Source organism: Chamaea fasciata, unplaced genomic scaffold (genome assembly GCF_029207755.1).
Source record: "Chamaea fasciata isolate MVZ Bird 193981 ecotype frontalis unplaced genomic scaffold, bChaFas1.0.hap1 SCAF_9, whole genome shotgun sequence".
NCBI lineage: Eukaryota > Metazoa > Chordata > Aves > Passeriformes > Sylviidae > Chamaea > Chamaea fasciata.
The window spans coordinates 16,046,133-16,066,741 of record NW_027094094.1 but is presented as its reverse complement, the minus strand read 5'-3'; the positions used below and the strand labels follow the sequence as shown (position 1 = coordinate 16,066,741).

At 38.4% G+C, this 20,609-nt stretch overlaps 2 protein-coding genes across 3 annotated transcripts in view; one reads left to right on the top strand and one right to left on the bottom strand.

Moving 5' to 3' along the window:
* The window catches only part of LGI1 (leucine rich glioma inactivated 1), a 30,385-nt gene extending 29,830 nt beyond the window's left edge, over nucleotides 1-555 (bottom strand). Inside the window, exon 1 of the mRNA XM_066191205.1 lies at nucleotides 450-555. The gene's annotated coding sequence lies outside the window, so the exon portion shown is untranslated. The remainder of the gene's footprint in view (nucleotides 1-449) is intronic.
* A 75-nt stretch (nucleotides 556-630) lies between these two features.
* Nucleotides 631-20,554, top strand: LOC136293972 (protein FRA10AC1). Of its 2 annotated transcripts, none has more exons than XM_066191209.1 (14): nucleotides 631-787; nucleotides 5,125-5,201; nucleotides 7,194-7,286; nucleotides 7,370-7,415; nucleotides 8,224-8,300; nucleotides 8,987-9,070; nucleotides 9,551-9,635; nucleotides 12,784-12,829; nucleotides 15,497-15,610; nucleotides 16,623-16,665; nucleotides 17,112-17,236; nucleotides 17,843-17,881; nucleotides 19,154-19,225; nucleotides 19,675-20,554. In XM_066191209.1, the coding sequence occupies exons 1-14, from the start codon at nucleotides 755-757 to the stop codon at nucleotides 19,728-19,730; spliced, it is 990 nt and encodes a 329-aa protein (XP_066047306.1). In that variant the 5' UTR covers nucleotides 631-754; the 3' UTR covers nucleotides 19,731-20,554. The 2 variants fall into 2 exon arrangements, with proteins under 2 accessions (XP_066047306.1, XP_066047305.1); XM_066191208.1 differs by having other exon boundaries at nucleotides 636-787; nucleotides 19,154-19,238.
* Nucleotides 20,555-20,609: the final 55 nt, after the last annotated feature.

The window sequence follows — 20,609 nt, the reverse complement described above, 5'->3', positions numbered from 1 at the left end:
TTGCCGTCGGTCCTCACAGGGAAACTGAGTCACATACCGCCTTTCGTTCTTCTAACTGCGAGATGCGACTGCAAAGAAGAGAAGCCGCTGGCACAGGCAGCACTCAGTGTTACAGATCGCCGTGCCGAGGCCGCGATCGCGGTCTGTGCCGCGCCGACGGCAGCGCGCCCCTGCCGGGCACGCCTGGCAGCTGGTGCCCACCGCAGAGCGCCTCCCGGGGCCTCCCTCCCTAAGGGGTCCCCTTGTCCTCGACAGGTCCCCTCCCGAACCCCGACCGCCGCCTCCCCGATCCTCCCGAGGGACCCTTTCCGCCGAGCCCCGACTCCCGCAGCGGGGTCTAAGCCCGTGCCCCGACAACAGGGACTGCGCTGCCCGAAAGCGCGGGGGATGGTGCGGGGTCGGGGCGAGGGGCGCACTCAGGCCTCTCGGCCCCTGCGGCAGAGTCCTACCTTCCCAGAGGCGGAGACCGCGGCAGCCGGGGCCGCTGACCGGGTTCCCGGGCAGAGAGACTCCCCTCGCCCCTAAACATCATGAGTGGCTTTCCCCTCCCCTCCCGTGCCGCTCGCCCTCCCCCGCGCCCCGCTGCCCCGCGCCGCCCGCCCGCGGCGGAGGGAGGGAGGGAGGGACAGAGGGAGGAAGGAAGGGAGCCCCCGGCGCGGCCCTGCTCCGCCTCTGCCCCGCTTCCCGGGAGCGGCCCGCACGGCAGCGCCGGGGCCGGGAGCGGGGCCGGGCGGCCGAGGCCCTCGCCGCGGCCATGGAGCCCAACCAGCTGCGCCTTTCCGCGGCCGTGAGTGGGGCCGGCGGGGAGGGATGGAGGGCGCCCGGCAGAGGCGGGCGGGGACGGGCCCGGCCGAGGCCGCGGCCTCCATGGCGGCGGGGCGGAGGGGCCCGGCCGTGCCGAGGGGGAAGGGCCGAGCCGCCCGACGCGGCTGGCGGGCGGGGAGCCGGGGGCCGTGCCTGTGCCCCGCTGCGGCGGCGGAGGAAGGGTCGGGCGGGCCGGGGCCGCGCTGGGCCGCTCGCGGGAAAGCAGGCGAGAAAGAACGGCTTGGGAAGCTGCGTCCGAGCCACACGGGCCGGTGGTCGGTTTCTCCGTGGAGCTCCGCAGAGCTCTGATCCTCGATGTCGTGTCTCCTACTTCCTCCTGCCTTTTACTCGGACTTTTTCTTTCATAGGTGTAATAAAGGATCAGTATCTTGCGAGTGCCTTTTTTCTTTGTTAGGGCCGTTCGTTGTACACTGTATGCAGGCAGTCTTTGTAATATGTTTTGCTAGGAAGAATAGATTTGAAACTAGTTGTACTTCCTGTCAGGTTTTTTCCCCCAAGTGGGGGTGGCAAAGTTTCATAGACAACACCAAGGTGGGAAGAGCAGTGTTGCAGTGAAGCGTTCTGACCTTCCACACAGCATCCTTTATCCATCAAGGATGGCTCCTCAAGTCTTCTTATAGATCTGGTGTGTCCTTCAGACCTTCCCCAAATAGTTTGTACTAAAACGAGCACTTGGACCGGTTCTGGGCCACATCTGGGCTGTGAGCAGACACGGCCCAGACCTGTGGGATAAAGGGAAGATAAAGGGAAGGATGGGAGTGATGCTTGCGAGCTCAGTGGCAGGACTGGGCCCAAGGTCAGGAGCCACCAGTTAGGAATATTTTATAGGATTGTTTTACCTTTTTTTCTTCTTTTGACTGTTGTTTCGTGTTCAGCCACATGTTGTGGTCAGGAGTCAACACGAACTGCGATGTGTCCATTTCACCAATGTGTGTTTACCCCACTGGAGAAGCGCGAAGGAGGTGCCTTGTCTGGCTGCAAGTACCTGCTGTAAATGCAGGGCTGGGCAGTTTGTAGTGTCCTGTATTGGCATCACGTGTTGGTATCTCAGTTTGACATCAGTTGTGTACAACGTTCATGCATTTACTGTGTTTTGTGTCGTTTTAGGAGTTGAGTGGGCCCTCTTCTGTCTCCAGTTGTTTCATTATTAAATAATCCAAGATGTTTGGATTACTTCATTGTGAGCTAAATGTACCCCAAAGCATATTTGTTGTGTTTTTTTAATTTTGTGGTTTCAGTTTGTTTTGTTGTTTGGGAATAAAAAATTCAAAGTTGGTGCAGCAGCAAAATACAGTGTACCATTTAATTACATAGCTTTCAGGTCCGTGTTTTGATAAAACACTTGGTATTTGTATTAATAATTAACTAGAAGCATTCTGACAAATTCCATCAAAGCAAATTTTATATTTAAGAGGTTTATTAAATAGTGAAAGTAGTTACTTTAAATTTTGTTGATGATTATGCATATCCATGTCTACATCTACTAGGTTGAGCACAAAGCTTTGGTATCTGCTCCTCTATTTCTACAGTTAAATACTAAATATATTTTCCTTATCTGGGATTGTTGTCTGGCTTTTTTTTTTTTCCTTTTTTTTTCCCTTTTTTTTTTTTTTTTTTTTTTGTGCAGAAGGGGAGGAATCTGTTGTGAAATTTTACAGTATTAAGTAGGTGTCTGTGTACATTGTCCTACCAAAATGGCAAGATTCATTTGTGAATGAGGTTCTTTGATGGAGTTCATGAAATGAATATATGTTTTTATGTTTTACCAAAAGTCAGGTCATCTCGGAATCATCCTGAGGTGTCAGGTTAGAATCATTCAGTCCCAGTCTCTGCGAGGTTGGTCCGGCACTGCTGGAGCTGCTGCTGTAAACCCAGCAGCAATGCAGTACCTGTCTGTCCTGCTGTTGCCTTCAACAGAGGAGTGATCCAGAAGTGTCAGGACTTCAGTCATGGGTTGTGTTCTTTTCCACTCTGAATTTATCTGTGAGGTATTGTAGTGATGCAGAGGAATGTCTGAAGCTGCGAAGAGCTTTCCTGTTGGAAGAGCAGCCTAGTCCTTTGCCATACCTGCCCTTACATTCAGTCAGCTTCACAAAAAGCAGTCATCAGCTTCTGAGAGCCCTGCAGTTTGGCTCTGTTGGAGCAGCTTTTCTGCATCTTTTTTTCTTTTATTTGAATCATTCCTGGAATCACTTGAGAGCTGATTAGTGAGGATGTCTGTTTCTTTCCTGGGGTACATCATTCAAGGGCAACTGCTTTGTGAAAATCTCATTTCATTTGAGCTTTCCTTTTCTTGCCTGCTTCGGTATTTCATCTGTCTTTCATGCTCATGGTGTTGTCTGGGGCTTTCTTCCCTTTTGAGTGTGAAGGAAGCTCTCGATGTTCATTTGGGAAGCATTACTAATGCCATGTAAAACATTCTGAGATTAACATGATAATTTTTAAATTTAGAGGCCAAGTATAAATATATTTGCTGCATACTCATAGAGTGTTCAGACTTTTCTAAAGACCATATATGCTTCATTTACAAGAGTATTGACAGACTGGCTACTAGAACCACCTAGTTATGAGACCACATGGTTGCTGCTTTTTTGCCAGTACATGAGGATGGTTTACAGCAGACATCTGCTGCACTTGTTTATTTGGTTTGGGGTTTTGTTTGTTTTGTTGGGGGGGTTGTTTACTTTTTTGCTTTGTTTCTGTTTTGTTTGGTAATGGGCAGTCTTTATGTCTTCTGGGAAATAGAAAATAGTTCAGAGAAAGTTTTGATTTGCTTTTGTTGAAATACATATGTGTTCTTCAGAAGCATCCAGAAGAGTGGGAGGAACATTACAGTATTTGTTTATTATTAATAATAATGATAATTATAATAGTAAAGGATTTTTAAAAATCTTAAAAAAGAGTCCTTCACTGTCAGTTTGAGAAGATAGTGTTTTCCGTACTGTTCAGGATACAAACCAGTTGCTGGTGTCAGTAGAGGATACAGCTGACTCTTCAGCATGGCATTTCTGCAAGGCATTTGCATCAAGAGAAGGCACCTCATCCAAATCATCCCGAGGAGTTTTGTCTTTTTTTCAGATTTTGTTTTTCTCAGCTTTTTGGCTGAGGAGGAATAGAACTGTAGGTAATGTAAGAATCAGCTGAATCAAACACGCTTGTTTTCTAACCCATTGTCTTCTCTTATCCATAGTCTCACTTACCGAGCTACTTTGGTAGCGTGTGTGGAACCTTTCCACATGCAGCTATATTAATAACCATCCCTCTTGCTTTTACCTCAGTTGTGTAAAAGCTTGTTTGGAGTCGATGCTGGTTTACACCATGGCCAGCTCTGGCTGCTCTCTCCCTGTGCTGCCCCTTCAGCTGGTTGGTGTAGGTTGTAGGGGCTCAGGATGAACTGAAAGGAAACTTATCTGGATTAAAATAATCTTTTTTTGTTGTAACTTGGGTGAGTTGTTTGGTCTGGTTCATGTGTACTTTCACAACTGTAACTGGAAGGGAGGTACCAGAGTAGGAGTGAGGGAGAGGAGATGGGTTCTACTTAAGCTATTGCATCTCCTGAAGGAATTGAACATGAAACTGTGCCTTGAAAAATGGAGGTGATAGATCTGGGCATCACTCAGTGCTTAGTCATTTGAAAGCATTGCAGTATGGATTTTTTTGGTTTTCTTATATGCATTAATTTGACATTGCAGTCCCAAAGTGTGTGGAAAAGGTTTCGTTTTCTGGTAGGAATGTTGTGCTGATGAGGCGATACATTTTTGCAGGCATATTGTTGTTTTGTATTTTAGTTATTGTTTCAGTCAGATTTCCAGCTACCGGTATAAGATCTAATGATCTAAGATGCTGCATCACAGCCCAATAAACTTTTATTCCCATTTCCCTGCATTTGTAATGTGGGCATATCACTTACTGTCCTCCAGCCCCCTCAAAGACTAGCTCTTGGGAAAGATACTCACCTTTGTCTTACATAAGGAACATTGTTTAGAAAATAAAAACCCAAGGTACTTATCATGCTTTTCGTTTGCTGCATCTATATAAGATTAAATATGAGGACATATGCATATAAATTATTTATAAAGTGATCTATTAAAAAGTGATCTTTCTTTACCCTGTATTATGTGGAGTATACTCTTCGTTGTCTGTGGAATTTTGTTTGGCTTAGAGATGTGAGAATTTGCACTTGTTTGCTTGCTCTCTGTCTTTCTGTCTTTCATTTATGCATGATGGACTGTACTGATTTGTAATTATGCCATATCCATGTTACATTAGCAGCTATATTGACTGGTCTATTATTTTCAGGCACATGGCCATGGAGGCTATGATTCTGATTTTAGTGATGAGGAGAGTGGAGAGAAGTCTCTGCAAAAGACTAAAAGGTAATGTAGTACAGAATTAACGCTTTGCATTATGTGTTTTCTACAAATGGTCTCCTAGTGTGCATAGAAGATGATGCTGTTGCATGTAAGGTCTGGTGTTGAAATGGTTTTTGAAAAAAATCAATCTCTTTGATTTCTGCATCTCCTCATCTCGAGCTTGCCAAAGCTTGTCATCTCCTAGGGGCAGCTGATTAAGATCTGTTCTGCCATCTCCATCTGGTGTATATTTGCCCCTCAGTCCTTGGAGCAGAGTGTTTTGTTTTTCCAAGTGTTCGTATCCACTGCTGGGTTTTGGCAGCTCTGTTCACACCACTGTGATCCATCAGGAGAAATGGAACTGCTAGGAGGGCAAGGCAAAAAAGACCAATTGGTAGCAGGCTTTGTAGATATAAAACACATTGAGATATAAAGTGAAGAACTGGTACTACTTCTTTATTATTTAATTTGTGAAGAGACCTGGGAATTGGTAAATTGTTGTGATCAATCCTTGATATGTATCTACACATCTCTTATTTGAGATGACCTTGGCCAATACTGTCAGTGGTTTGCACAGTTCGTGACCTGGAATTCTGTAGTCTGATCTGACTGTATTGTAAAGATTTTTATTTATTGATGTATTTATTTTGCATTTGTACTGTAGTTCGTTGACACTTTCTGCACCGTAATGAACATTTGGCCTACATTTTGCATATAGTTTTCTTACTTTTTCCTGTCTCTCCCTTGCTCTTTTATTGGACTTTATTTCAGAAGGCTTCCTGGAAACTTTCCTAGGACTCTTGCGTATTTTTCCTTTATAGAGGAATTGAAAGAATGGATTTTGCAGTGTTTGATTGCATTCTGGGGGAAAAAAAAGATCATGTTTTAATCTTTGGAATATTAGCAGGCATTGTGCTGTTTCATTTATTTTATAAATATAGCCATTCTCCATTAAAATAGTGACTGGTTTTATTCAGATTTCATTTACTTTAGATGCCATTGCACATTCTACTGTTCCACTTTCTAGGTGGAATATTAACTAACCATCAGGAGCCTTTCAAAAATAACCATCATTATCCTTGTTCTGGCACACCACTGCTAATTCCCAGTAGGGCTCTTATGTGGTTTCCTTTTCTTGCTCTATCATGGTATTCATTTTCACTTTAAGGAAAATAGTAGTCCTAAATTCTCTCCAAATTGCTGTTTTATAGACCTTTCTTATGAAAATTTTGTGCTTACAGATCCTTTTGAGTAAATGATACCTTAAGTTTCTAGAGTCCTATATTCCATAGCTAGGAAAAAATTCTCCGGCTTGCTTTTTTTCAGGTTTCTGATTTCCATCCTTTCTGCCTGCTGATAATTATGGGAAAAAAAATCTTTTCTTCAGTTTATGAATAAAATTAACTAAACATAACTTTTCCTAGCAAAAATGTATACATTTAACTTTTTATTACTTTGTTGAACTCTAAAAGTAATTTTAGCTGCCTAGGACAAATACGGTTCATTACATGGTAGTTGACTTTCAAATTTGTGATTCTGGTGATTGCACTACAAGAGACAGAGCTGTTTAATGAGTGTTGAGACACTGGCCTGAGAGGGTGGAATAGGGTTACTGCCAGTCACTCTCTCTCAGTGAATGCACTGTCCTTCCTGTTCCTACTTTGCTGTGTAGCTGAGATTTGTAAAGGACTTTAAATGTCAGAGTGAAACTGAGAAATCTTCCAAGTTTTATCATTGTGGTTCTACAGTGATAATATTAATAAAAACAAATATTACAAATTTCTGTTTTAAGCAATTGACTTTAAATGCCTGCTGGAAACAAACGCCTTTCTGATTTTGTTCTGCAAATAAGGTCAAGTCCAAGCTGATGGTGGTTCTGAAGTTTCGTTTTATTCTTGTAGAAAACAGTAATATAACAGTTTTTGTTACTCAGGATAGTGCAAGGTTTAGCATATGAGAATTTTATTGCTTGTGAAAAGATCTTGACTAACTTTTCTTCGTTTTTACCACCTTTAGAATACAGGAAGATGCCCTTCTGATAAAGCCATTCCAAAAACCTAAACAAGGCAGTGTGGTTCACAGACAATTTGCAGCTGAAGAATGTGATAGGTATCTTTTATATATTGCTTTTGTGAGGCATTTTACTCTTAATGGAAAGATAATTTTCACTGCAACGTGTTTGTTATTAACAGGGAAGAAGCAAGAAAAAGAAGATTTCACTTGATAGCGATGGATGCTGTATCCTTCTCTTTAATTTTGAAGATGGGGCACAGGTTATCCATTATGGTAAAATACTGGGATTTCTCAGTTATCACATTAGGTGACAGTGCAGCACCAGATACTGAGTTATTCTTCAGAGTAGCTTCTTTTTGCTGTTATGATAAAAGTTAATTGAAAATCTTTTTAAGAAGCCAAGTATAAGGTTTTTATTCATGAAGACACTTATTTTCTGAACAAGTAGTTACATATTTTGCTCAAATTATGTTACAAATGTGTTTCAAATTGTGCTTCTTTTTTGGCCTCGCACTGAGGCCAAAATGTTCGAAGAAGCATTGCATGTTTTTCCATGATTTTCATTTCCAAACTAAAACATACAATTTTTATTTGTATGTTGGTGGTAGAAAGTAACAAATTATTCAATTTTAGTAGCCAGACTGTTTTTATAATAGTAAAGTACAAACTTGTTTTAAACCAAAACTGCAGTACAAAGAAGCTGTTGTCTAAATCACAGCTGAAAAAACGAACCAAGTTTCTGTGTATCTGCATACAGAGCATCTTTGATAAAGGAAGACAGTTTTATAAATGGTGAATGAGGTTTTAAAGGTGATATTGCCTTGAATTCCTGTATTTGGAAATTAGCTTCTATGAGAGGTTATTAAGTTCCTAATTAATTTTTTTTTTTTTTTTTTTGGAAATTGCCGAACTGGTTGTGAGAAGAAAAGTCTTTCTCTTAAATATATAAAAAGATTTCGGTTGGGTCTTTTTTAGTTTTAAACTGTGGTAAAAGGAAATAAGTTCTGAAGCAATCCTTAATGGCTTTATTCAGTATGAAAGACACAAAAAGTTTGTGCATGACTACATTTTATATTATGGCGGCAAAATAGAGGATTTCCGAAGATCTGGGTAAGAGCTGTTTGCAACCTTTCCCCTCCTGGCCTCAAAGCTCCCCTGTTATGTAAAGCTGTTAAATATATATTATAGCTTTGGGGGCAGAGATGCATGTAGCTGTATATCAAATTGCTAATTATTTTGGTGACAAATGGTAACTACAGTAATTGGAAATACCCAAACACAAAACTGCCTTGTTTCATTTTGTTTTCATATTTTTAGATAAGAACTTACCATGAGCTGAATTATTCTTGTTTTGTTATGTTATGTAAAAGGAAGGATGACAGGTGATCATTAATAAAGGGTACATTGAGAAATACCTGTCAGTATCTTCAAAATAACAGTCTAAGATACTTCTGAATGTGCAGAATTGCTATCCATTGTCCGGAATAATAACTTCTTTACAGCTGTCTGTAACTGCCTTTTAACATCACTGTTTTCAATAAAGAGTATAAAAAGTGTTTTGAGACAGGTTCTAAGTCATCACAATTTCAGTGGCCGTTTTCCACCATTAGTTTTTTTATTTGGTAAGAGGTATGCTAGGGAATACATTTCTGATAGTTGTATTTTGTAGAAATGTATTCCTTTGTGCTGGGAGGTAAAGATCAGAACTGTAAAATATTGATGATAACTAAATTATTATTTGATGGATTTTCATTTTCATGTTACATTGTACTAAAAAAAGGTGTGTCTTTTTGTAGAGCAAATGACAAGACGGATCTTGATGTTATTAGAGAAAACCATAGATTCCTGTGGAATGAAGAAGATGAAGCAGACATGAATTGGTACCTGAAGCTATTACAGGATGTTATTTTTAGATCACTTGTACTAAATTTGTGGTTTCCTTTACTAATTAAGAATTACTGTGCATACTTGGTGATCATCATTCTTTGATGCATTTGAAAATGGAAGACCATTAGAAGGTCTTTCATATTGTAATATTGCTCAAATGCCAACATGAATTGAACAGAAAGAACTAAAAAATAATAGTGATTCTCTGTCATCCACATAATTGTTCAAAAACTCTGAAGAAAGCAGAGCTTGAAAAAATATAGTTTAGTATGTACAGTGGATTTATTTCATATTTATTTTTCCAGTTTTATGGAAATTACTCCTTAGTTTAATGACTGTGTGTTGCATTTCTAGGTCTACAACTTGTGTTCTTTCAGTGAAAAAATATGTCTTTGCCTTGCTAATGTTATTGCAATGTAAAGTGAATTATGTTGTCTTCTATGTTTAATAAAAACCAATACTTTTTGTTTTAGGGAGAAGAGGCTTGCAAAGAAGTATTATGACAAATTGTTCAAAGAATACTGTATAGCAGATCTCAGCAGATACAAAGAGAACAAGGTATCTTTCCTGAGTGTAAATCATCTTGGGTTTTGAAGCATAGCCTTTTTAAAAGTTGCCTTATGATTGTGGATGTGTTGCAAAATGAGAATGTTAGTACCCCTTCCATAGAAAGGGAGTTGTGAGAATTTGTCGAGTTACTTAATAAGCAGCAGTTTGAATCCAAGCATTGTCACTGCCTCAGAAATGTGCGTCTGTGGGAATAGGAACATTTCTGTCAGATGATGTTTTATGAAGAGGTACATTGTGTGTGAAAGGCAGAAAACGCAACGGGGTTGGAGAAGGAAGGCTGGAGAGGTTGCTTGGAGAGGTGCAGTAGATGAAGCCTAAAAACCCACGGAATGTTACTGTTAAAGAAAAAAAAGTCTAAAAAGAGTTTTGTACTTGAATGCTGGCAGAAGCAAATTTGGAAAAGTCTATTCTAAAGCAGCATCTTTTGCTGGTTGTTCTTTTCTGTTTGTGGAAACAGGATTTGTATGTGCCTTGTAAATAAATAGAATTTCTTAAGAGAAACAGCTGAATTCCAGTACCAGGTTTTTTCTTAACTGGAACAGCCTTTATTTTTTCCAAGTTTTTGGCTGACTAAGTTCTTAGTCAAAGAGTATACATGGATTTTCTATTGTGATTTTCCAAAGACTGGACTGAACTCGGATATCTCTCGGTGTTTCTAGCACACAGTAACCCAGCCTATATAGTTCTTTTTGACTATTCATAGTCTTGAAAATTACATTCACTGGTAAATATTTGCAAGGACTGGGCTTAGCTGTATTAGGAAGAAAAGATGACAGTCATGTAAGGACAATTGGGACAGTAAAATGCAGAAATTTATTTTAAATCATCAAAAACTAAAATGCTGAAGATGCCTTCCCTCCTTTTTTGAGTAAATTTGATTGTATTTTCCTGTAGCTATGTCATATCCCTCAATGCTGCATCCCCCCATCCCCCCAGCTTATTTTCCTTAAGCATGCTTACAGATTTTTGTTTCTCTCACTACTGTGCCAAGTTTCCATATGTTTGCTGTCTTTTGTGGGAAACTTCTGTTCTGGCCCAGATTTTTTTGTGTGTGTGTTTTGTTGTGTGAACAGTATTTCCCTGTCAGACTTCAAGTGTGTCTATCCTAACTTTGAGGTCACTCTCTGTTCCCATTTATGCTCCTAAGTCATTACCTATATTTTTGGAATTGCCATGTCAGCATAACTGCTGTGTCATGCAGTTTGTAAAATATATATGCTTTCTGTTCTCAAATATGTTCAGGTCATAGGAAAGTCCTTTCTTAGGAATGCTTTGAAAAATAGAAAAAAATACGAGATTTTTCTCAGTGACTGATTTTTCCATGGCCATGTTTGGTACAGAAGGATTTCAAAGCAGGCCTTTTTCTTGGAAGTCTTGAGCTGCTCATCCCATTCACACTGGTGGAATACAGTCTGTGCTTTCAGATTTTTTCCTGCCTTAATTTTTTTCTGCATTTCCAGAAACTGGAAGCTGGATATCTTTAGCCCCCTGTGCCTTCTGTTTTGCAGTGCTGGTGCTGTGAGAGGTAGATAATAGCTTCTCAGCTAGTCAGCCTTTTGCATGATACATGTTGATGCTTCATCTTGGTATAAGAAAGAAATTCTTTTATAGTGAGAACATTCAGTCGCTGCTACAACCTCCCCAGTGGCACAGTGGAATCCCCGTTGCTGGAGGTTTTTCAGATGCAATTGCCCAGGGTGATAGATAATGTCATTTGGACTCCCTTCCCCATGGAAGGTTGAACCTGGTGGTCTGTTAAGATGCCTTCCAACCTGAGCTATTCTATGATTCTATATCGTGCTACTTTGTGTCAAACCAAAAAAAGTTGGAGGTCAGTTTTCTGTGATGTTTTAAATACATATATTGCACAGATTGAGACTTGCACATGTGTGCTCATTTGAGTTTTCACAGCTGTAATTGTTCTGCTGCTGGCCAAAATTTTCTAGTCAGATAGTTTTTCTAGATCTCTGCATAGAGATTGTAGCTCAGATCTCTTTAGGACTTATCTTCTGAAGTAAACCATTGTTTTACAAAGGACTGGGTAATGAAAAGGGCCAGTTTAATGGGGGCATCTCTTTTGAGAATCTGGAAAATAAGCAGAACCACCTTCTCAAAGACCAAAGCTCAGAAGAAAACAGTAAGAAGCCCCAACACATACGCACCCCTGAGGCCACAGGCACATTCCATTGCTGGTCCAGACTGTTTAACTCACACACACACACACACACACACACATGGCTGGGACTCCCCTGCTCTCATCTGTAGAGATTCACAGGTGCTCTCACAGCCAGAGCTGGAGACCCACTCACCCTTTTTGCTCCCAGACTGTTTCACCTGCTGATGACCAGTCTGGCTTGGTCTTCACTGGTGTATCCTTTAACTCAGAAATGCCAATGTGAACCTCTGGTGTGAGGCTGCGTAGACACAGTGGAAGAGTGTTCTGACAGCTCTTGCTTGTGCTGGGTCTGTTGCTCCTGACATTTTTCCTAGATAAGAATTTTCTAGGTCAAGGTTGTCTTTGAACCTTCAGTGCATCTTCTCTGGAAACTTTGAGGCTGATAAATGACCGTCTGTATTGTCAGATAGTTCAGTTCTATTGTCAGCTTTGCAGTTCAGCACAGGAGGGTGTTCTGCATTTAAGTTTTACTTTGATATGCACTGAACTGGAAATGTTCCCTTTGTTGTCTTATTTTCCTAGAGAATTTCTTATTTGCTGTCTCTGTACTTTGTTTTGTAGCTTAACAGATTGGAAGTGTCTCCTATTTACTAAGAAATGAAATCTGTTTGACACCTGGTCATTAAATAAAATACATTTTGTTATTTTGTTTTTATTTCCAGATTTCTAGGCCAACTTGTCTTCTGCTTGGAAATGTTAGTGTGTTTGCTTTTGTAATTGTTTTTCAGCATGGAGGACTTAGTATAAAAATAAAAATATTTGAAGTATTTTTATTAAAAAAATATCATTCTGGTGAGCAGAGACAGAGAGATATTTTTAATTGAAAGAGGAAAAATTAAATTTTCCGGATCAGAATTAAATGAACGAGCCATGTGCAGGACATCAGTCAACTGAAATTAGTCTTTACAGTGCTTAATATGTTGACTATTTACAACTCAGTTTTGGTTCTTATCTTAACAGTTTGGATTTAGGTGGCGACATGAGAAAGAAGTAATTTCAGGAAAAGGTAATCCTGTCTTTCGTTGTACATTACATTCCTTCTTGATACTGCTTTTGCTGCTCCTTTTTGACATCATTTTGTTCGATAATATTTGATGGTACTGGTAAGTTTATCAGATAATAATGTACAGTAAATTGACTTGTCTTCCTGCTTTGCTGTTTTATGCCCCATAGGTTAGATTGCACACCGATCTGCACATATTACAATTAAAAGAGCATGTAGTTTATTTTCACTAGGTCAGTTTTGTAATGACCACCACCATAATGTGTTTGATAACGTAGAATTTCACGGGTGGGCTTTTTAGCTGCTTTTCTCCAGTAGTTAGGCTACCTCATTAGCCTTTGATACCTGTAAATGAAGTTTCTCAGTAGTTTTCCACAGGAAATAATATATTGATTAACAGTTTCCCCAGTGCTGTTCTGCAAAATGTTAACTGTTCAATTAAGGTTTCTTGTGTGACACCTATTTTAGGCTAAATTGGTTTTGGAAGCTTCAGTGGGAATGATTATAATGTTTCCCAATCCTGTCTCTAAATCAGTACCTCAATTCTGGGTGTGAAGTCTTACCAGAGTGTTACTGGGACTTTGCACAGTGGTCCTCGTTCCATGGCTGAGGTGATTGGGCTTTTTCGACTTGCTAAACAAGCAAGAAAATTTGGTGAATGAGGTATTGCTGTTCCTGGGCTGGATTCTCATGTGGTTTTCAGAAGTCGTGGATGCACATGCCAGAAAATTGCATGGTGTTGTACTGCTGATCAGTTTCACTCAGTTACAGTTCTTTAAACAGCTGTATTCTGTAAACATCTGTATTGTAATGTATTTCAAAAAGTTAGAAACGCATTTATGATTTTTTAAAACAATTATTATTTCAGAGTAGAAAGTGTGAACATTAATGGTGGAGATTTTTAAACTGTAAATATTAAAGCCTCTAAAGGTAGTTGTAGTCATATGTTGCATTCAGTACTACACATTATATTAATGGACAGTTACATTTTACAGAATGACATGCTTTATTGAATGTGAGATAATTAAAATTAAATGAGAAGTAAATTATTTTTATGTCTTCATGGGGGTAAAATGATAGCTTTTTAAGTTTAATATGTGGTACTCCGTATTTTAAAATGTGGGAGAAAGTGCAGAATTACGTGTTTCAAGCTTTTTAATGGAATCCTAATGAAAAGCGAGCGATTAGAAGGTAAGAGTGGATAAATCCTCTCTTTCACCACTGGGGGGCGCGAGAACCCAACCCTCTCGCGGGTGTCGGCCGCTCTCTCCAGGTGCGGTTCCAAACAATTCCTTTAAAAAAAGCCGCGGGTCTTTTGTGCAATTTTGAAATATAAATCAGCCATATAAATTGCTTTCATTAAGTGTAATGGCACATCGATACCTACCTGTCTGATAATTGTCATTAGCACTGTATGTACTTACGGTACGTACTGATGTAGCTGTGTCGGTGCAGTGGTGATGAGAACCGCTGCCGGTGTGCTGTTCCTACGGTTTGGGGGTAGTAACAGGGGAATGCGGGAACGCAGTACTCACATTTGGTTACTTTGCATTTGCCTGCTGTCCTTGCATGGTCACAAAGGTGAGTGAAAGAAGAGGTGACACTTGCGTTACTAATTCTAAATGCCGTGTTATTTCTCTGGCTTCTTTCCAGTCTTTGCCATAAGTGTTTTGAAAGGAGGTCATATTGGAGATTGCTATGACATAGGGTACTGATAGCCATACCTTACATAGGGTTAACTACTTAATGTATATTAATTTGAAACTTGCTTTTTAAATGAGAGTTCTGGGGTTTTTTTCACTTTAAATGTTTTCATTGCAAGTGGTGTTTCATTACAGAACTGAAGTATCTGAGGACACTGCCAATCCATTAGTTAGCTGCTTAAGCAGAATTTTCTGAGGTTAATCGTTCACCAACAGACCTGCCTGTGAGCCTATTAATACACAGCCTTTCTGCTGCTCTGCATACAAATCAGTCTTCTGCAAAGGGAATGCATGTATCTTTTATTACTCCAGTATTGGGACTTCACTGGTGTAAACAAAATTGATTATGTGCAGATCTGTTTTGCAGTGTTGCTTTCACATAATTAAGCAAAGCAAGCTTTTAAAGGCTGACATAGCATTTCTCACAAAGTTGATTTCCTTTTCTTAAAAGAAAGGTATTTATGGATAGTCACTAGAGTACAAATTTTATGTCCAGTATATCAGGTAAACTAGTTATGTAAAAAACATGTGGGCATCTTCATATTGTAGGAATGTGATACTTGGAATAGTTTGATGTCATTAAAGATGCATGTCAGAATCACAACTTCTGATCCATCATCCTCTGCTAAGTAAGTAATCATTTAGGGTATAGGATGTCTCCTAGTGACATTCGTTTTTTCAGATTTCATATTAGGCCTATTATTTCATAATGTACACCTTCATCCATACATTTCAAAACACAGTTATGTTTTTCCTTTGCAAATAGGCAATATTGGACGAGTGTGATTGATTGCTTTGTTGTTCCCTGTTGTTCCCTTAATCTAGGTGTTATTTTTAGATCTGTGGGCGTTTTTTATTTGAAAGAAATGGAAAATGAAAAGCAAAAACTGAGCAAACTGGAAATAACAACCCCATATCTATTCATGTTAATCACTGAAGCACGATTTGCTTTTTTGACTCTTTACAGGTCAGTTTTCCTGTGGAAATAAACACTGTGATGAGAATGAAGGCCTGAGGAGCTGGGAGGTGAATTTTGGTTACATTGAACATGGTGAAAAGAGGAATGCACTTGTGAAATTGAGTAAGTCAGCCCTTCTTGGATATGTACACTTAAAAGGAGACAAGTATCTTGTATTTTGAATGGTGCCGGGTGACACCCAATGATAATAATTTGAGTTCCAGACAAATGCGGAAAAGGAGATCATTTTGTTGAATTAATCACAGGTGGTAGTATGGTGCTCTTGATTTAGAGAGAACAGCTGTATCATTATATATGACAAAGTTGTTACAAGAACTTTATTCTTTACAATTAGCACATCATAAAATTAATAATAATTTTATTATAGTACTAATAAGAATAATTGGCTATAAGCTGTTTCGTATAGAAGCATTTCTAGTTTTAATGGACAATACTGCATTGCAAGGAGATTTTCAGCATTGTCATTGCTTACTTGGCTTAGAAGTCCTGAGGGCTTTGGACTAGACAACTTCTTGAACATCTTCAGCTCTACTGATTTTATTTAAAATATTTGTGTTTTCTTACAAAAGTTCTATCTTTAGACATTTTTTTGTAAGAATTTTTCATTCTTACATCTCAACTGGGATTTTCCAATTCAATATTGTGTGCATGTTATGTTTATCAGATAATTAAACTTAGTACAGTTTATACAGTTACTTTGTGTCAAATGAGTGAGTAGTGGGGTTTTTTTCCTTTTGTGCACAAGACACTCCATGTGGGAGCACTTGCTCCCTGACAAAGCTCTAAGAGACGTACACGTCTTCAGTATAATTGTAGAAGAATTTAATCTGTCCATAGGATCCATAAATGGCATGTCTATACATGAGAAGCACTGATACTTCTTTAGCGCTGCCAGTGCTAAACTTGTGATCATCCTTCACATTTAGTAAAATCTGGGTTTCTACTGGAGACATTCATCATGTATTTTTTCAATCCCGACTGCAATTACATTGTAACTAGTGTTTTGAAGGAAAAGCTACTGATATTAAAAGATCTAGTTCTAACTAGTTTTGTAGTTTTGTTAATTATGCTTATCAGATTCTTGGCTGCAATGTTCTCGTTTTCTCTTTTTCAGGACTATGTCCAGAATGTTCCCACAAACTAAACTTCCATCACCGGTAATGAAATATTTTGAAAATAATGGGGACTGAATTATTGATAAGTTGCAATTATGATAAACAGCACACAGGGACAAAACTTCAGTGAGATGATTAGGAACTTAATCTATCCTGAAATAGCAAAAATATTCTGGAGTTCTTAGAAAGCCACTGACCTGTCACTGTTGAGGGTTAAGATACTGTGCTAATGACAGCACAGAACCCCTCAGACTAGAAGAATTCCATGTCTATCACCACAGAAGTTTCATTTGCTTAATTTCAGCCCAGTGATTATTTTTCTTCTGTTTCTAATAGCACTTTTCTTTTTAACCAAATCAGTTTTTTTCAGTTTAACTACTGATAGGTGTCTGAAAAAATGACACGTTTGACTGAATTAAATACTTCAGATTTACTGTTGCATAAGAAGTACATATAATAGAGGAGGTGTACATTCATCTTTTTTAAAGGAGGAAAGAAGTCAAAACATGCAAGAAAAGAGGCACAGCTGCACAGAACTCTAAAGAGCCAAAAAATAAGAAGACAAAATTATCTCGTTCAGCAAAAAAGAAGTCCAAAAAAAAGACCCATAAAGGTAAATTTAAACTTTAAAACTTAGTTGTTGAAATACTCAGATAGGTTAATTGAACCTTAGTTTTGCTACAGCTGCATAGACAGAGACATATAATTATGTATAAATACATTTAGTTATACATACAGATATGTAACTTTCTTGACTGCAGCACAGGTAGTCAGAAAGGTAAATTTCTTAGATAAAATTCCCTAGATGCAGAAAAGAGATAAATTTCTTATATTAACAGAGAGGGACAGCCTTTTGAAAAGTATGCACTGCGAGGGAAACTTGTGCAAGCATTGGATGTTGCATACTAGAAAAGGTTATGAAGTATTTCATCCTATGAGGCTTTGGGGTTGAAAACCTTTTGGAAATGTTAAATAACCTTTTTGCACCGGAGATCTTGAGTTGACATAATTAGGCTCAAACTGATGACCTTTGCACTCATGCAAAAAAAATCCTTTTATTTCAGTGTTTGCTTGCTTTCTTTGAATGTGGTGTGTGCGTACATTTGCACATGTTTAGTGTAATAAATTGTGATAGAAATATCTCTGTAAACAATTTAAGATAACAGATAAAACCAAGAGAAGCTTATTGTTTTTTTTCTGTTTTGGTGTTTCTTTACAGATCAGGTTTCTTCAGACGATTCAGATAGTTCTGATAAAGGTAAAGATATTTTAATAACCTTTATGTTTTTGTAATAAGTTGTATAATATCATAGACAGTTGCCATTGATCTTGTTTTATTAGCTGTCTTTTAATATTTCATATGATAAGAATGCTGTCTGAAACGAACAGAAATACAAAGGTTCAAATGAATGACTTAAATATCTTGCAGAAAAAGTGTAGGGAATTTTAAGGAGGAAATTTTTTAATCAAAAATAAAAATGTGGGCAGATAACAGAATGGAAATAATCAGAAAATTGAGATGTCAGGTTGTTCCAAAAAAGAGTACAACGTACAAAAATAGGTACGTTGTTAATAATTTCATGCTATGTAGTCTGTACTGTGTGAAGATAGTACTTTTCTGATATAATAAGTGCTATATTTTCCTTTGGGGAGTTATACTGATATGTACTCTGCTCAAAAAAAAAAAAAAAAGAAGAAGACTTCAAATAAATCCTAGGCTTTAATTAATGTCTTTACCAACTGCCACCTGTAGTACCTCAGCGACCTGCTTATTGCAGGTGGATGCATTCAGTGACTCCTTAGTCACTGCTTGTATCTCAGTGATTCCAGTCTTCAGTTTCTTTCTTTTTGTGAAACAGACCCATCTCCTGGTCATGCCATTCTTGTTGCAGACTGTCTAGAGGTGATTGGCTGTTTTCACTGATTTGTCTGCTCTGCTATACATTTTTTGGAATGTCCTCACCCACTTGGCTTTCCCAGTTAGATACAGGATACCTGAAGCAGTTCTCTTATTATTTGGACCATACCCAAAGTATTTGTTTCATCAGGAAACTTAGTGGAAGATTTGGGGGAAGGGGGGAGCTTCTGAAATGAAATTCCTGTGTACTAATATGTAATAGTTATGCAGTAATCCAAGTTTTCTTACTATTTCACTAAGTCACAGTAGATAAGAACTGTCATTTAAGTAAGGTGATTGATTAATCTAATATCATATATTGAAACTGTGTTGTAATTCTGGGTTTGTAATTATTTAGTTTTAGGAAAAAAAATGCTATGTTGCTATTGTGTCAAGATCAGTGTTCTGACATGATTGTTGTTGTTTGACCGAAACATTGGTGTGTGATACCTAAGAATCTTCTTGTTACTACACTAATTAACATTGCAAAACATTTTCATTTTCACTTTGTGCAAAGTGTTCTGTTTATTCTCATGGTTGCAATTAAACATTGCTTCTAGCAATATACCATCTAATTTTAAAAAGATTATTTATTTTTAAATATATTTTAAAACATTTTAAATTTTTCAACAGATTTAGATAACAGCAATGCAGAAGATGGTCCTTCAAAAGCTGACTTTTGGAAAGGTCCTCGACGAGAAGCAGGTGAAAAATCACGGTCAGTTTGATGTAGTGAATTTGCAGCTACTGAAATGTACAAGGTCCATTCAGAATTGCAAAGACAGAGTTGTCCTGAGTGTTTCAATGAGTATTCACACATAAGAGGTTATGTCAAATCTCTTTCCACACAGTGAACCTAAAAATGTGTTTTTAAAGGGAAGACATACGCGACTCTTGAGGAAAACCTTTGTTAAGCCGCTACCATACCACTACTTCCTTACCCCCTGCTATACCAATAATTACTTTAGCAGTAGATCCCAAGAGTCTTCTCACACAGGGAAATGTGATGGGTATTGGAATGTAGTGAGTAAGTCAAAATTATCTAAACCTTCTACAATTCTAATCAGAAGTTTGCAAAAACGTTTTCATACAAAAATTATCTCCTAGGTACAAATACAAAGCAGAACTTTCTGACTTTTTTGTTTTTGTTACAGGGAAGAGGAGTTTGATGAGTATTTTCAAGACTTATTTCTCTAAAACTTGCAATTGATGCAGGCTGATTTTCTTCATGAGTTGTCAAAATGGAAGTCTGGGAATCCAGTCACAATTTTCCAGAGACCTCTATCTGCCAGCATATCTTTTCTACAGTCACTCATATGGACCGTTTGGGTGGATTGTCTTTGTAGAAGGCTTCAAATCTAAAAACTTTCTGTTTCTTGTAGTAGGCTGCATACTCTTGAAACAAGAGAAACATTTTTTTCAGTTCAGTGCAAAATATATATGGCACCCAAACTTAAACAAACAAGAATATAGTTTATTAACATTACAACAAGGAAGTTCACTGTTTTATCCCAAACTTCAGCTATTGCCAGATTTTTGTAAAGGAGCATTTTGTAAGATTCTGTGAGTAGTTTAAAGCCATACACTTTAATATATTTATATTTTTAATTTATTAAACAAGAATTAACAGCCTTAAATTTATTGGTTGCTTAGACTTCAATATTTGGGTATTAGTCTCTGTAAATATTTTCAAATGTTGTTGGAGAAGTTCAAATTTTGTCAAATATGTGTTCTACTTGACTTAAGTAAACCATATCTGAAATCTCTCCTACTCCTTTAAAAAGTTATGTTTAGTGTGACTTTCTTTTTAAATTTTAGTTGTAAAGTGATGTGTCTTACAATTCCACTTATAAAAATTTGGTTGGTTGGTGAAATTTTTTGTGTAAAAAATAACGTGGCTTTCTGCTGGAGATGTACGTGACTTTTATGTTATCTGTGCCTTCTGATCTCCTTTCCATTGATTGAACGTTAATCCTTCTTTCACGTGTAATCCTGAATACACAAATAAAGCGTGTATATTGCTTGAGAAACTTACTGGATTTGTTTTCTTCTTTCAGTTGCAACACATCTTTAAACATTCATACAATCA

What these genes read in the sequence shown, in the direction of transcription:
- LOC136293972 (XM_066191209.1), top strand. Translation starts at nt 755, where the DNA reads ATGGAGCCCAACCAGCTGCGCCTTTCCGCGGCC. An exon ending in AGCTGCGCCTTTCCGCGGCC is followed by an intron (nt 788 to 5,124) that starts GTGAGTGGGGCC and finishes TATTATTTTCAG; the next exon opens with GCACATGGCCATGGAGGCTA. An exon ending in CAAAAAAAAGACCCATAAAG is followed by an intron (nt 17,237 to 17,842) that starts GTAAATTTAAAC and finishes GTTTCTTTACAG; the next exon opens with ATCAGGTTTCTTCAGACGAT.